The sequence below is a fragment of the Lagopus leucura genome, unplaced genomic scaffold (genome assembly GCF_019238085.1).
Source record: "Lagopus leucura isolate 7727_CA_CO unplaced genomic scaffold, USGS_WTPT01 Super-Scaffold_100159, whole genome shotgun sequence".
NCBI classification, from domain to species: Eukaryota; Metazoa; Chordata; class Aves; order Galliformes; family Phasianidae; genus Lagopus; species Lagopus leucura.
The window spans coordinates 9,813,327-9,829,278 of record NW_024962335.1 but is presented as its reverse complement, the minus strand read 5'-3'; the positions used below and the strand labels follow the sequence as shown (position 1 = coordinate 9,829,278).

The 15,952-nt window shown below is 37.4% G+C and overlaps 1 protein-coding gene across 7 annotated transcripts in view; it reads right to left on the bottom strand.

The window, feature by feature from the left end:
- CNOT4 (CCR4-NOT transcription complex subunit 4) overlaps positions 1-15,952 on the bottom strand; it is a 67,212-nt gene that overhangs the window by 28,032 nt on the left and 23,228 nt on the right. For all 7 annotated transcript variants that reach the window (XM_042889861.1, XM_042889866.1, XM_042889864.1 and 4 more), the window contains exons 2-6: positions 11,380-11,621; positions 3,771-3,968; positions 1,588-1,674; positions 983-1,084; positions 78-203 (exon numbers count right to left, since the gene is read on the bottom strand). In XM_042889861.1, the coding sequence (XP_042745795.1) occupies positions 78-203; positions 983-1,084; positions 1,588-1,674; positions 3,771-3,968; positions 11,380-11,553 (687 nt within the window). In that variant the 5' untranslated portion in view covers positions 11,554-11,621. The remainder of the gene's footprint in view (positions 1-77; positions 204-982; positions 1,085-1,587; positions 1,675-3,770; positions 3,969-11,379; positions 11,622-15,952) is intronic.

The window sequence follows — 15,952 nt, the reverse complement described above, 5'->3', positions numbered from 1 at the left end:
TCTACAAAAATTGGACTAAATTAAATGCAAGAAAATACATGTGCCACATTTCACGCATTTCCTTTCATTATACTTACCTGCATTTCTTCTTTTGTGAAACTGGCTGCTTCATCTCCTAGCTCGTGTAGATACATACAGTCTGGCTTTGGACACTGCATATTTTTTAGAAAATAACTGCAGTATTTTGTTGTACCTAGTGATGCCTTAAAGAGAAAGCATTAGATAAATTAAGTACCAGAACTTGAGGATACCATTAACAGCAGAAGAAAAAAACCTTTATTTACAAAAAGTTTCCTTTCACAATTTCAACACATTGCATGTTTGATGCAGATAAACTAAGAAATCCATCTGCAAGAAATCCACGTGTTCAAGCATTAGACTGTTAGAATGTACTTCCACTTTCCTCTAAATAAATCTCAAAATAACAGTCTCAGTAAACATCTGCATTCATAAGAAGTTAAACCGAGGAAGTAATTAGGAGTGTGCATTGTGTTCAACTGGTTAATATTTTATAACAGGATCATGAAATGAAAGTTAACCAAACATTTTCTGTAGACACTAGTTTGGCCAAAGTTACCTTCTATATCCATTTACACAGATACCAAGAGGAAAAAAATCTTACACTTCCACGGAGCTTTTGAGAGGCTTTTCTTTTTTTTCAGTCTACTTAAAATCATGTGATATCACAGCATGGATTTTAAGATGACTGTGCACAGACCTTCACATTCCCACTGATTCTACGTGCAATATAAAGCTAATAAGTTCAGTAGGAAAAAAATAAATGCAAGTCTAATTAAAGAAACAAAGAGTTTTTAAGAAAATATGAAGCAACAAAGACAAGAGTGGCCTTGATGACACACTAAGCTTTACACAGATAACTTTGTTCAAGAATGCAAGCACATCCATACAAATAACGTTTTACAGGACGTGATTATTTTAATGTACTAGCAAATAACACATGAAAATGTAGAAATATCACCACCTTAAGTGTTCTGCCGTCTACCACCACGTTATTGACACACTGTATGGCTCTGAGAGCATCTTCTGACCGGATGTAGGTTACATATGCACTGGCACTTGGACCCTAGAAAGAAAACAGGTCACATTTTTTAATTCCTTGTTAAACAGACCTGAGCATTAAATGGATCTTACAACAGCTCACTACAAAAACTGGTACATTCAAGGCCATAGGTTATTGAAAATAAAAGTGACAAAAACAGGGGAACACATAGAAATTTAGATGAGATGCATAAATAATAAACAGAACAAACATCAAAACACTTCTTAAAGGTACAAAAATACTTAGCAGAAGTGGTGTTTTGACCCCCAAATGCAGAATAGCGAATGAATGTGTTTCTGCTGCTTTGAAGGTTTTCATCCTATCTACCAATTTTTAATCTCTCTAATTATTCTGCACCTTGCAACTGAACTGTCAGACTGTTTGTACAGTAACTTATTCTATAATATTGTATTTTTTCCTTTTATTATTTAAGCTACCACCTAGTCAGAAATAAATCTCTACATTCACTCTGCACAAATGTATTTTCTCCAGAGGAATACAAATGACAAGAGTCTCTACAAACTTACCTGTGAGCCTGCATATGATGTGCTGTTATTAATTACAACTTTATGTATTTTACCAAACTTCCCAAAATATTCTGGTCGTTTCAAAACCTACAAAAAGAAAAAGAAGTTAAAGTGCTATGCTACTTATCAACAATCTGCGTATCTGTGCACCCAGGAGCTGTAGAGATGTGCTTTTTGTTAAAGTGGAAAAGAGCAAGTAGAGGGACTTCTGTTTCCAATAAAGATCATAGCTATGGACAACACAAAGTGCACTGTTACTAAAGTAAAGAACTTAAAAGGAAGGATATTATGTTTTATCTTCTGTTGTTCTTTTTTTTTTTAATTTTTATTTTTTAATCTAGAGTATTCAAACCCTACTCTGGTGACGTGCATCTCGCTCTCCCATGCATACCTATTTTACAATTTGAGGAAAAACTCAAAATAATATTTATTTCAATCTTAAAATTATCACCTTGAATTTGCATTCAAATATATTAACTGCCAGGAACAAAATACTGAATTCTGACTCATTTGCTCTACTCCAAGAAGTAAATCAATTAAAATAGCCTTTTTGAAAAGTAGATTAAGTGTAGGAAGACAGTATACAAGGGTTGCTCTGAAAGTAATGCCTCCTATTATTTTTTGTGCTGGTCCACACTGTCAGAGGCAGATGGTAGTGGTATGGCAGCACAGGTCAGACCTTCCCACCAGCATGCTATTACATTTTGTTGCTGTGCTACAGCTGGCAGCAGAGAGGAGTATGGCTGCAAGTGGTGACTACGTTAAAAACACTATTTTGTAGCTGAGATTTTTTTCTATCAATTAGTGTTATTTTACTCTTTGTATCTGTTGTAGTTTCCACAAAAATAAATAGGAAACTTTACTTTTGGAGCAACTTAAGTATGACATCTCCAAGGGGAAAGAAAAAATTCAGCAGAATCAACAGTGCACTGAAACAAATGACAATATCATATCCCAGAAGGGGAAAAAACCTCCTGTCCTGCTCTTCGCTGCATTAGTTAAACAACAACAAATCATGTGGGGATCCTACTCAAAACAGGAACATCTTTAGCATATTAAGTAACTTGTTACCTGCGTGCCAATGGAATTGGCAATACACTGTTAACAAAAGTCTCCTTCTCTACCCTGTGATGGTCGAAGCAACTACTCTAACCAAAACTACTTAAGTAAATGCTATTTCTAATTCTAGACTATAGGCTGAAAGGAAGCAAGAACAACTTCTTCCCCCAGCACCACCTTTAGACATCACTACAATACAGCTAAGCTGTCCTCATCCAAGAGCTTCACCTGATCTTCTACTCTCCCTTCTTAAAGCAGTATCAAGGCCTTCATAATCCAGCAGCATCTTTCACATTGGGAAAATCCTACAGAACTACTGGGCAAGCAATACATTCAAAAAGAAAATCTCACTGGTCTCTTCTGACTGCTCCTCAGCAGTATGGTCTATATCCTTTCCCAAAGACCCTATGCCTACTATTGGACACCACTACAAACGAGACTCAGTTCTGAAAGAAGAATTTCTTGACACATCTTACAGATTACATTCTTGATAACACAAGGCAGAATGGCCATCATAGTTTTCATGGGAGTGAATTCACCTGTATTCCCATTATGATGATCTACAGACCTATCTTCAGAAGCAGTAAATAGCAGCCATTCTCCCTTTCCAACTCATATCTATTTGTATAAGAGTCGAAAATTTAAAGTAGATATATTTAATACGGTTTTTTTAGCCTCTTCCTTTCAAGCTGGGTTTCTTTGAAAACATGTCACTAGGTGCTGCAACATTCTGTACATACCCATACATAATGCAATTTCCTTAAAAAAAGTAAAGCATCCGTATTCTCAAAAGCAAAAGATACAAATCACTTGTGAATTTATTCTCACAGAACCATTTGAACTCAAACACACCCTAAAACATCATCTGGTCCCTGTTCATTGCAGGGGAGCTGGACATCTACAAATAGAGCAGGCTGCTCGAAGCCTGGTTAAGTTTGACCTTGAATATTCTGGAATAAGAAGCTCAGTAGTTGCCTTAAGCAGGCCTCAGTCAGCATCAAGGAGCCTTTTGAAAGTTCTTTATTTTAGTATCCAATAAACACAGACGAGAGTGCACACAAAGGTGCCCCAATAGTTTCTTGATAGCAAATTAAGAGCAAGATGTACAGATATGAAGTGCTTACCTCTGGGTCTGCTAAGCGCTGAGATAACCCTACCACGAAGACAAGATTCTTCTGTACAACCCGTACACTGGCCAAATGTTTGCGATTCTCTGATATCTTCTGTTTTCTCTCATTTTGTTTCTGTTTCTTTTCATTTTTTATCCTTTGCAGCTCTTCCTGGGAGAGTGGTTTGTACACTGCTGGATCTTCTGGATATGGCTAGATACAACAAATACAATTAAAAACAACCCACATAGGAGGACAACATACTTGAAAATCATTAATCCTGACATTCTGACACATGCGTTTCATTCCTCCATCAGACTGTTCTGATTGCTATGCCCAACCATGAAGGTAGCATATTAAGTAAATATTGCAAATTTTCAGAAAGTTTACCTATTTATTGGCACGATACTGATGTAAGCAAGAGCCACATTATAAATGAGCTGCCTAATCAATCTGGCAACATTAAAAGCAGCCGCAACATGACAGCCAACACATCCCATTAAGATTTCACCAACTCTGCACAGTAAGTAGAGTGAAAGTACTCTGCACATACAACTCATATTTAGTCGTTTGATACGTTCAAATCTGTATTAACAAACTTGAAGACTACAAGATAAGAAATTGAAGTATAAATGTAATTTCAGGGACCCAAGACAACTGCAACACCATTACATGACTCAATCTTTACACGGTTACCTTCTCTGAGCAAAAAGACAGGTTTTAAAACAGTTAACTGCATACTGATTTGATAGTATTTTTGCCATGCTTATTCATCAGTTTGAAACTTGGACTTTGTCTTCCCTGGACAAAGGTACATTTCAAACCTTAAGATTAGACGACTTCTCAAACAGACACAACACTAGATTATAATTTCAAAGTTAACCACCAAAAAAGAGAAAGGTGCTTGATATTACCTAGAAAGATGTACCTAGAAATGCTGTATTGATGTAGAGTGTGCATCTATTGCTATAAAGGCAGTATTTTAGCCCAGTCATTTAGACTACAATGCACAGTCTTCTGTCCCAGACTACTACTCCAAGCAGTCCATGTTCCTTACTTGTCCCACTCTTTTCAAACTGAGAAGTTATATTTCATACTTGTACAAATGTCCAAAGCAATACTACGGCACAGAAGCAGGTGCATAGAACAAACTTCAAAGTGTTTCTTACACTGAAGACATAATCAAAAAAGAATAGTAGTACAGGATGTGTGTTAAGGCAAAGATCTGAGGTAAAGAACTTAAGCAGAGGAGTATGCTAAGCCAAGCACTTAGCCTGCACTACAATAACCAAAGATGTCAATCTCCAACAAAAAAAGTGTGCTAACTTACCTAACTGCACTCTACTAATACTAGAATACAAAACACTGTCATACTAAATGACCAGAGTAAACCTACAGTGGCAAATGAAAAAAAGGTTTGGCTTAAACACATGTATTCTGATACTGAAAGAGCCACTCAGCAAATTCTTAGAACTGATAGTCTTCTCAGTACATCTCCAAACAAAACAAAGATCCACTTTCAAGTTTAGTAAGTCACAACTCTAGCATCTGAAGTACGCTATACTTGAGACAACATCTGAAAACACACTGTGGCCAACTTCAGTAGATGGCATTGCAAGTTTAAACATCAAGTTCTCTAGGACATGTTTTTAGTATCACAAAGGAATTTAAATTTGTACGATATCTAGTATTAATCAGAAGTACACACTTCAGCGCTTTGCATGAAAACATCATAAGGACTCACATTATCCTTTAAGAGCAATACTTAAGATTGTACTGCTCTTCAAAGTTACCCCATTCATAAGTAATGCCAAATACTTAATGCAGATTTCACTTACTGAACATTTAGTGATCATTTGACGGTGAGTAAAGACCTATCTTAGGAAGGCCATTTGAAACCAGCTATAGTCAATGATTTTCTTGAGTTTTAACATTTACATTAAAAAAATGTATAGATATAGAATAATCCTATAGCATGCTTCACTTAAAGAACTTCTCAAAGTCTCAGAATAAAGGAGATACTGGTTTGTCCTGGAGAAGAGAAAAGAGTGCTCAAAGAGATATAATTCAGTTACAGTGATCAAGCTCTGCTCAGGAATAGAAACAAGTGCACCGGTACAAGATGGAGTTCTGAAAATAAAATGGCTTGCCCAACAATGAACAGGGTGGTATCATGATAAATCAGATTTTTACAGATTAACTTCTTCCTCGAATCTCACACTAAACAAGGCAGGACTTACAAATATAATGCTGTCTGGTACTGTGCCTTCAGTAGCTTCTGTAAGACCCCCCAAACACCCCAAAAAAATACAGCAAATAGTGACAGAGTTCACTGACTACTTTCTTGCCAGAGATAGTGGTATTACAAACGTATCTTCAAACGAGAAGCATGAAGACAGTACATCCCTTCTCTGTACAGCAAATTGTTACTGGAAGTCCTCACAGGTCTGCAAACCTCCTGCATGTCTCAAGCATATGCCTGAGGACAGCATCTGTCCATAATAAAAAATAGTGCTTTGTATTTGTACGGGAGAGCATGCAAACTGCTGGAGACATGCAACTGAACAGCAGTGACTCCAAAATCAGAGAGTAGAAATGTCTTCTCAGCAGGAGAACAGAATCACCAGAATAAGGATTTCACTCATTTACAGTAACAGTAGTTTGCCACCACAGATAACCTGTTTGAGCAACAGATGATTAAAAGTTCTCGCTAGACAGTGCAGCGATGTATTATACATGAAATGTTTCATATGCATCCTTATCACTTCTGTGATATTTAACGCCTCTAAGGAACACAAACAGTTGGACATCCTGACTTGCAGGACCAGTAAATGAGTCTATGCACCTCTTGACTCAAGAGTGAATCGGAAACACAATTCTAAGCGATAGATGACATAAAATGTGCAGAATGATGAGAGTTGAGTAATTTTATGCATTTAAGGACAAGCAAGCATAGCACCACCAGCATTTGAGAAAATAATTCTAAAAATTTTAAGTCCCAACAATTCCGCAACTTTAAGTAATGGCATAAACTCAGTCTACAAACAGGAAAATAAATGATTTCATCTTCAGAGCGACTGCTTTTAAGAGTGAAGTTCATGAACTCAGGGAACAGTTCAATTACAGACAGAATATAAACTGTAAATGCTGATGGGAAACGGCTCTGAAAGCCAAGCAAAGTGAACTGACTGTGGGGGTAATCTCACAATATCATTTCACCTGCCTTCTACTCTGCCCAACTCTACTAAACCAAAGGAGGACCATAGGTCCACAGAAGCTCTCAGCCAGTAGAAGTGGCCATGTTACTAGATATGCCTAAAAAAACCAAACCAACCTAAGTCAAGTACAAATCTATTTCTGTTTTGCATGGCATAAAACAAGAGGCTAGATGTTCTTAATGGCTGAGATGGTAGCTGTTTAACTTACTATCACCAATTCCTTAGATGGTCGACAATTTGAGATCCAAACAAAGTAGCTACATCAAGTGTTATCAGCATTCATATACCTTTAGATACATTAAGATTTGCCAACATCACTGATTTACTACCTAAATTTGACATCCTTCTCTTGAGTTATACAAAAGCTCTTCAGCAAAATGATCTGGACAAGATCTGCCAAGATGGATAATGACCCAACTGTTTATACTATCTACAAGTTGCTGGTAGTCCTATAAGAACTTCAAAAGTTCAAATGTCTCTTCTGAAGTCTCATTTCTTTTAGCAGAGATGGCCCTTGATGAATTCTTAGTCTTCCTCACTAAGTTTGTCTTTTTTTTTTTTTTTTTTTTTTCTTTCAGACTTTTTTCCCCCCAAATTTTGCCATTTGTTGAAAGCTGAGCTGGTATTTATAAAGCATTCTGAGTCTGTCATTTCCCAGATGGGTCACATTCCTTCCACACAACGGATGTACCAATATTTCCCAGTTGCTGCCTCGCTAGGAATCAGGTTCTGAAATGAAAAATACAGAGAAAGTCTATAAGATTTATGTATTGTATGCATCATACTAGTTACATCAAACAAGAAGTAGAATTTCTAAATATCAATGATTGTACTGAACTATTCAGTTATGGAACTAGCAGCACAAAAAGAAAGGATGTTTGAAGATTGTAGTGCTTTTACAGAGGCAAGAATAGAAAAAAGACAAGAACATGACCAAACTATAACGTTTTACACATAAGTGTGTAAGCTTAATATTAATCTCCACCTTCAATACAATGCACCAGGAGGAATAAGGTTTGTTCTCTAGTTCCTTGACATAGCAAGATACAAGAATAGCAGCATATCAAATTATACTTTTTGGTGGAAGTGCAAAGCAATTAAGAAAAGTGAAAAAGTCATGCTTTTTGATTGTTTGTGAGTGACATTTAAAAATTGTAATAGCTGACACTAAGGTTTCTGTGCTACGCTCTATCAAAGAACATAAGTCACTAAAAATTACAGACATTCATACAAAAAAGAATACTTAGGCCACTGCATTTTAAGGAAAAAAAATCAAAGAAAAAAAAAAACACTGGTGCTACAACTGAAACTAGTGAGTTTGCTGACTTGTGAAGTACAGCATATTTTCATTTTAATTTGATCAGTTAGTGTCTGTTTCTCTCACAGTTAAGAAACCAATTGACTGGAAAAAAACAAAAATGCTTGCTTAGCATCTTACAATTGACTAGACCTACAATCCTGAAAGGCATTAAGAACAGGTCAGTTCTGTTTTTCTTTTTTTTTTTTTCCCCCTCTAAAGGAAGAACTTATAGTTAATGAATTAAACAGAAATAATTTGTAAGCTTATTTCAAAAGCCATTAATGTTTGCAGTGCCTTTGCTATGTTAAAACTAACAAACATTAAGATAGTACTCAAGTTTAAGTCATACTTTCTTATTCTCACAAGCCAAGCAAATGCACGTCTACTACCATTACTAACAGGAAAAAACTTAATACATACTAACTCAATTGGCTGCAAACACATGAACATTTTCTGTGCATGTGTATGTTAAGCTAACTAACAGTTCAAGTAAGCAGAGGTATCTTCTTGGTGGAAAGTAATGCAAGCTAACATCTTTTTGGTTAGAAGCTAGTTAGAGAAACCTAGGAAAATAATATATATGCAATATGCAGTCCAGGCCTTTCAAAGATGTGGCACAGACACCACTCTAAGAGCAGAGCCAATAGAGTTTATCACAGACTTATTTCAAGATCTTCCCAAACCTTTCACACAAAATCCTTAACTAGGGAATTTCACTGTTACTCTCCACAGACTGACAGACAAACAGCTGGAGAACATTAACTGCCACTAAACACCTGTGGCATCAAGAGAAAGCAGTTTTCCTATTAATTAACTGTGCATGACATTTGTATGCTTTAACATATGAGGCCTTGCTTTAACATATGTATTTTCACAGCTCCATTTTGCAGTAGGAATCCTGCACTGGCATGTGCATTATTAACCAGGGATAACTGTTGAGAGCACAGTACTTACTATAACTTCCCTACAATGAAACCATCTGCAAAAATTTTACTGCTTCACCATTTTCTTCACTTCAGCATTAAGTGATTGTAGCCAATGCACAGCACAGTTGTCACAGAGTAGAAAACTGCTTAGATCTTTACCCCAGGAACCTAACTATACACAGATGGGAAATACATAAACATACTGCATGCAAAAACACGCACCTGCTGCACAAGGTTCAGTATGCTTCACAAGGTGGTTTCTTCAAACTTCTTTGCTGCTGCCATCAACTGTATAGCTCCAAATGGTTTATTCCAAGCATTTCAACAGGGTCTCTGAACCACAATGTCCAACTGTACCACAAAAAGGTGTGTACTTCAGCATCCTCTATGCTTTTACAATCCAACAATCCAATGAAATAGCTGAACACTCCTTAAGAGCATCTTGCAGTCCACAGATGAAGAAAACATCAAGAATATAATCCACATCCATTGTAAAAGAAGTCTCCTTCCTCTCTTGGAATGATGTGCTTCATTCCTTCTGACTGCAGAGTTCATTTTAGCTTTTCTTCCAGAACCTCTCCTTTTTCCAAGCAAATTGTATTCCAACCCAGTACAATATTTGCATAACCAATCATAAGGCAGATTATTCCACATGAGAAAGTTCAGCCTTGGCAATATCCATATTTCAAAAAATCCCAGAGGCACTGAGCAGCATGCTGATTGTGTGATTTCTCAGATATAATCCCCAGACTTCCAATGATGAATGATCAGAGACAAATCAAACAGTTGTTGGCAAAAAAGTAGTATAACATATCCAAATACATGAAGCAACTTATACAGATGAGGAAACTCCAAAAAAATGTCATTCGTACCATGAGATCTTGTGTTTGTAGAGTAGAGATTTGCTTGTACTATGAGAAGTACTACACAGCACAGTGCCTGTTGTAGATGACACATATGTGGAAACCAATCTTGCCAATGACAGGCAGACCTTCCTTGTAGAATCCACAGAACAAATACTGCACAAACTTGTTGCAATATGTTAGCAATGTTACTCCGCAATAGCCTTGGAGCTTGCAGAAGCATCAGAAGACAGGCTAGCAGGGAGAGCTCTAGCACAGCCAAAGCCCAAAAGAGCAGCAAGAAAACACGATTGGAAGTGTTTATATAAAGCTGTGGCAGTGAATCAAGATAGTGAACTCAGGTAAGATTACTCAGGGTCTGAGAAGGGAGCTGTAATGTGAGACAGGAAGCCAAAGGCATAAACTGGGGGTAGGAACACAATTAAATAGCAGAAGAAAAAGCGGGTACGAGTAGCTGCAGTTACAAAAAAGAGGAAGGCCAGGTAAGAAAGTTACAATCAAGGGATATAACTAGAATTAAAGGTAAGATACTGAGAAATTATTTTATAGTAAACATTGATGATAAGGAAGCAATAAGGTTATACAAAACACTGTGAGAAGGAGGAAAATAGTTCAAAGGAGAAAGTGGGCAACTTAATGAAGCTGAAGTTTATAGTTGTGGCCAACCACAATAATAGCCACTTCAGTTAAGGGATAGGAAAAAAAAGGTGAGACTCTCAAAATACTACCTTTAAGCATTTGGCAACAGGATCAGAATACTAGGCAAATAGACTTAGCCTAGATTTTGAAAAGCTATAAAATTTAATACCATTGGATATATTTTCCAAAGGTTTTACATGTTTAGTGTCCAGAAAAAATAGATTAAGAGCTCCGGTGCCACAAACAAAACAAAGCAGGTGCTTTATAAGCTTGCCTCAGACAGTTCTGCTACTTCAGCTGAACCTTGGCTCTCAGAAAATCCCTACTGCTGGACTCCTCGCTGTCTTTACTGACAGAAACTCCGGCAACACATGAGCACTCCAAATCACAGGATTTTTTTTTTTTTTTTTTTTTTGCAGTTCCCTCAGCATCAGCATGCCTTGGTTCTGATCCACAGCTTCCCCTACTAATCCAGTTCCGAATTTAACAAATCAAGACTAGCAGCTGCACAACAGATTTGATACATGCGGACAAAATCTCAAAGATCCAACACCTCACCTTTGAGTTATGCCACTACTAGAAGAATGTTTCCCAGAAGGAAAAGGATGTCTTTGGTATCATCACAAGGCAAAAGCCTTGTGCTATGAGCAAGACAAGCCGATGATCCAGGATATTTACCTTTCTGCAAGCAGGACAAAGTCCATTCTCATCAGTGCGGATACGATGCCAACAGAATCGACAGATTTGGTAGCCACAGGTGCAAGGAAAGAAGTTGATGTCATCAATCTCCAGAGGCTCCATGCAAAGGGGGCATTCCACAGGGTCTTCCTTAGCATCAGGGCTGCGAGACATCTTTGTGTTCGCAGAGCAGCAAAAGTTTATAATAACTTAATAGACAAAGAAGGTCAGCACTTGAGGGGCTGCAAGAAAAAAAAACAACAAAAGAAAGTAATTGGTACTTGTCGCAACCTTTCTATAGTCTCATTTTATATTTTACTTCTTCATCACTTTCCTTCTCCCCACACAAATTATCTGCAAACACACAAGCTACTGGTTAATAACCAGAGTTTGAGTCTGTCTTCCTACTTATGAGTCATGCAGGTAATGTGAAAGATGCTATTGATGATGTTTCTCCCTACTTGGATATTCAAGCACTTCTTTGACAATTTACTAGCCTATTTGGATTTCAAGCTGTACAGTTGCAAAGAAATGCTCAGAATGTATGATGTACACTACTGTCAAGTTCTTCCAGCTCCTTTTACTGAGTGCTTGCTTGAAATCTTCTACAAATTCTACTCAGGGCTTCATGTTCAAGACCAATTTATTCCTTTTCCCAGGGATTTGGAACTACATTTAGGTCATCCATTCAAACTTTTCAGTAGGGTTACAGAATTATTGAACAGAAACAACGAAAAGCTTCTTACACAGAGCGACTCATTTCTTTGCCCACCCCCTTTCTATTTTTTTGTACAGAGACCAACCAAACCTCGGGACTACTTTTAAAGAAGTATTAGCCAAGGTTTGTCAGATAAGAAACTTTCTACACGTATCAGACAACTCTAATCAAGTCATCTGTGCTTTTCATCAGCATTTAATTTGCACCGAAGTTGAAATACGTTCTATGTGCCTGGAACAAAAAAAGAAAAACACCCCGGTTTCAGCTAAGAGAGCAGACAATCCAGCTTTTCTGGATCTGCACTCTGAAAAAGAAACAAAATTCATGCTGCTACTTTCTTAATTATTTCTTGATCTCAGTCATTTGATTATGCCTCCATTCTGTCTTAAGAACACAGAACAAGAAAAAATACTGTCATACTCAAGAAGGACACAGTCCTAACTGGGATATTCAATTATTTTGTCGGTTGTTCTCCTCTCTCCAGTTAACAATGAGCACGGATACCTGAAGCAGTATTTAGCCTCTGCAAGCTACCTTTACCTGCTGCAGGAAACACACACATATAGAAAGACAATTAAAGAAAGAGAATTTTAATGTGGATCTTTTGGAGGAAAACAAAAAAACCCACACACCTAAAGCCCCCCCAAGACAATGACTGATATGTCAGTCACACACACCTACAGTCTCCTTCACCCCAAGAACTGAAAGACGTCCAACCAGAATTGATAACTGGACGACCACATTATCTCTGACAGCATGCTATCAGGCAAATACAATTATAAATTAAGGATACACACCATGTGAAGTCTCCTCTACCCTCCCAGACAGTTTTCCATTTCATTTTTATCCAAAGAAATACCAGATCATGTACAATTCAATCCTTCCCCAGGCTTTTAGGAGAAATCCGGAGACAAATTCTTATGTCCATCTACTTGAAGAATGACATTTAATCTTAACCTCAGAAATGACTTTTGAGATCAATTCCTTCCATACAGATTTCTGTATGTGGCAGTCACAGACTTACACATTTATATTAATAATATAATATATATATAATATATTATAAACAGCCACAAAACCCAGTTCTGTTTATCATTTTCTGACTCTAAACCACGATTCCTTACGGAAGAAGCTCAAAGCCTGAAGGAGAACAGTACAGACATATGCAACCAAAGTACAAACTAAATATGCAGCAGGAGAAAAAAACAGTATATAGCTTTGCACAGAATGGTTGCATCACAGTCAGGTTTCTGTGTTCATCAGCTGACACCAGCATCCTACAATAACTGCAATTTAGACTATTTCCATAGTCTCAGTATAGCCTCAAGGTACAAAACAACTCTAGTAAACACATAAGGACACAGCATTGTCCTTAGTAAAACAAAAAAACCAAGTTTCATTAAATGCTCAAATAAAAAGGAGAATGTATATCAGACACACTGTCTGATTTCTCTACATGCCATGCACTAGCATCAGCACTGCCCTCTTTCTGACCTTCACAAGGATTAAAATCAAAGAAGTTAAACTCCTACAATAACATGGCAGCTTTTACTTAATTATCTGTGATTTAATTAGTGGTATATTACAATCCTTTTGACCACCTCAAAACCACAGTGTGGGACCTTACCAGTGTTTTAGAACAGAATCTGGCTTGGAAGGAGGCTTAGCTTGCCTGGGAGCTTTGTCTTGTTTATAAAACCCATTCACACTGGCCTTTCAATAATACTCACAGCCATAGCACACTATTTAGTGGCTTGTTACACAGATAACACACATTTCTGCAGCAACTCTTACACTTTTCGCATTCCCTGTATGCAAGTTAAGTTTGCTATAACAAACTTTTTACATTTGTGTGGCAGAAAAAGCATTACAATTTGAAAGTGACTTTAAAAACTGAAGAATGCAATAAGCTGCAGAGAATTTGTTCAGTTTTTACCCGGATTTATCTTTCTACAGATTGCCAAGTGATAGGTCAGTAAGTAAACAGCATATTCTGATCAACGCTGTACTCACTCCACTGTACATGCAGCAACTTCAAGCCTACTGAAACATGTGTAAGTAAAGCTGTGCTAGCACCATGAAGTTGTATGTGTAGAAGGGCAGCTCTGCACTTCTCTCAGAAGAACTTCCAGGTCACCAAAATAAACCTATTGAATTATGAAGTCATTTCTGGAATCTCAGCTAGGAAATGTTATCAATTCACGTTATCACATCAATTATCAAAAAAAGCATGACATATTAGCCAGTGCCTCTGGGATATGCAGACAAGCTCTTACAAAACTGCAATATGATTAACGTTTATGAGCTGTTTAAGTTAACAGAGTTCAGCATCTGCTAGCAATAATGCCAATAGTTTGCTTCAGACAGTAAATGGCTTGTTATTTAACAAGGAGTGAAGAGCAGCTGCACAATGTTTCAAGAAACTAAGTGAAAAGCAATATTTATTTGCTTGGGAAAACATCATTCAAGCATCCAATCTAAAGATTCTCTCCAATGAATTGTCTCCATTTTGGGGGGGTGGAGGGGAGGTTGATATACCAAGAACTGTGGCCCGATTCTGCAGAGTGACGCTCATTTTTCAAAGCCAGAACAGCAGCACTTATACAGTGCTACCAAGAAACATAACTGGTCAGCCCTAAGGCTATTCCAGAAAATTCATTTTGAAGATTCACCTCATAGGAAAAGTAAATGCAGTGACAGCAAACCTCAGAAGGTAGTACTACATGCAGTATTCAATCCAGAGTATGTGGTTTTGGGGATTAAGTTCCCAAAGATTAATTTAACAGCATCTCAAGAGGAAAAAAAAAGGAACGCTGTGTACATGTATGTGCATGCACACAAAATAACAGCAGCTAGAATTTGTCTATACACTTTCCATAGCACTGACAATACCATCAAACAGCACTCTAGCAGCTCCACATCCTGTTTAAAGAAGCCTGTGTAAAAACATTCACAGAGGAAGGAGCAAAAGTGGACAATGTCCAGCAGCATCTTGTAAATACAGTTAACTTGCCAATAGGTAATAATCAGAAAACAGAAATATTTAGTTGGTGAGGTAGCAGGGATAAGACATCTATTAGCTGTTGTGAAACATGAAAAATTTGGAACTGAGTTCCCTAACTCTCTCATTACTTGAGCAATTTTTAGGAAAAAAAAGCTACTCTCATTCCTTACACTTCTTCTTCAGACCATCTGCTAATAGTCATTGACAGAAAGCAGATTGAAACAGGTCAATTTGCTCAATCATGCGGAAACCACAATGGGGGTATCTACATGCTTGCCAACAGCCCAAGTTTTCCTTAATACTGTGTTCTCCCTAGCCTACAGGGAGAACAAGTGCATACCTACTTACTTCTGTCACCCTTGTATGGTTGTAAAGGATCACTAGCATTAAAAAGTGGAATACTGTTTGCAAACCCTAATACACCAGTTTCCTGTATATGAGGTCTAAATTATTGATTTCACTGTAAGAGATCCACATTCCAATACAGAAACATTATTAAGCAGTCAAAACAGTACTTTGGCAAAACAAAGCATTTTGTAGAAGACAGATGGTTTAGTGATTAAAAGCTTTGTTAATGTATGTACACGCAGCAATTTGTGATATGACAGCATTTAATTGTAGCCACTAACATAATAAAGAATATTCAACACCAGGGCATAGTATCCTGGCAGACCAAGTGCTCAGTGTTACCGTAACTTGCTAACAGACTGCAGCCACTCGCTCTCCCTGCAGCAAGGCAGAGGCTGAGTGACAGCAGTTGTACCTTCCCAGACCAGATTTCTTATGCTCCACAGAACTTCCCAATGTTTATTTTTTCTAACACTTTTACCTCTGAAGATTAAAAAAAAAAA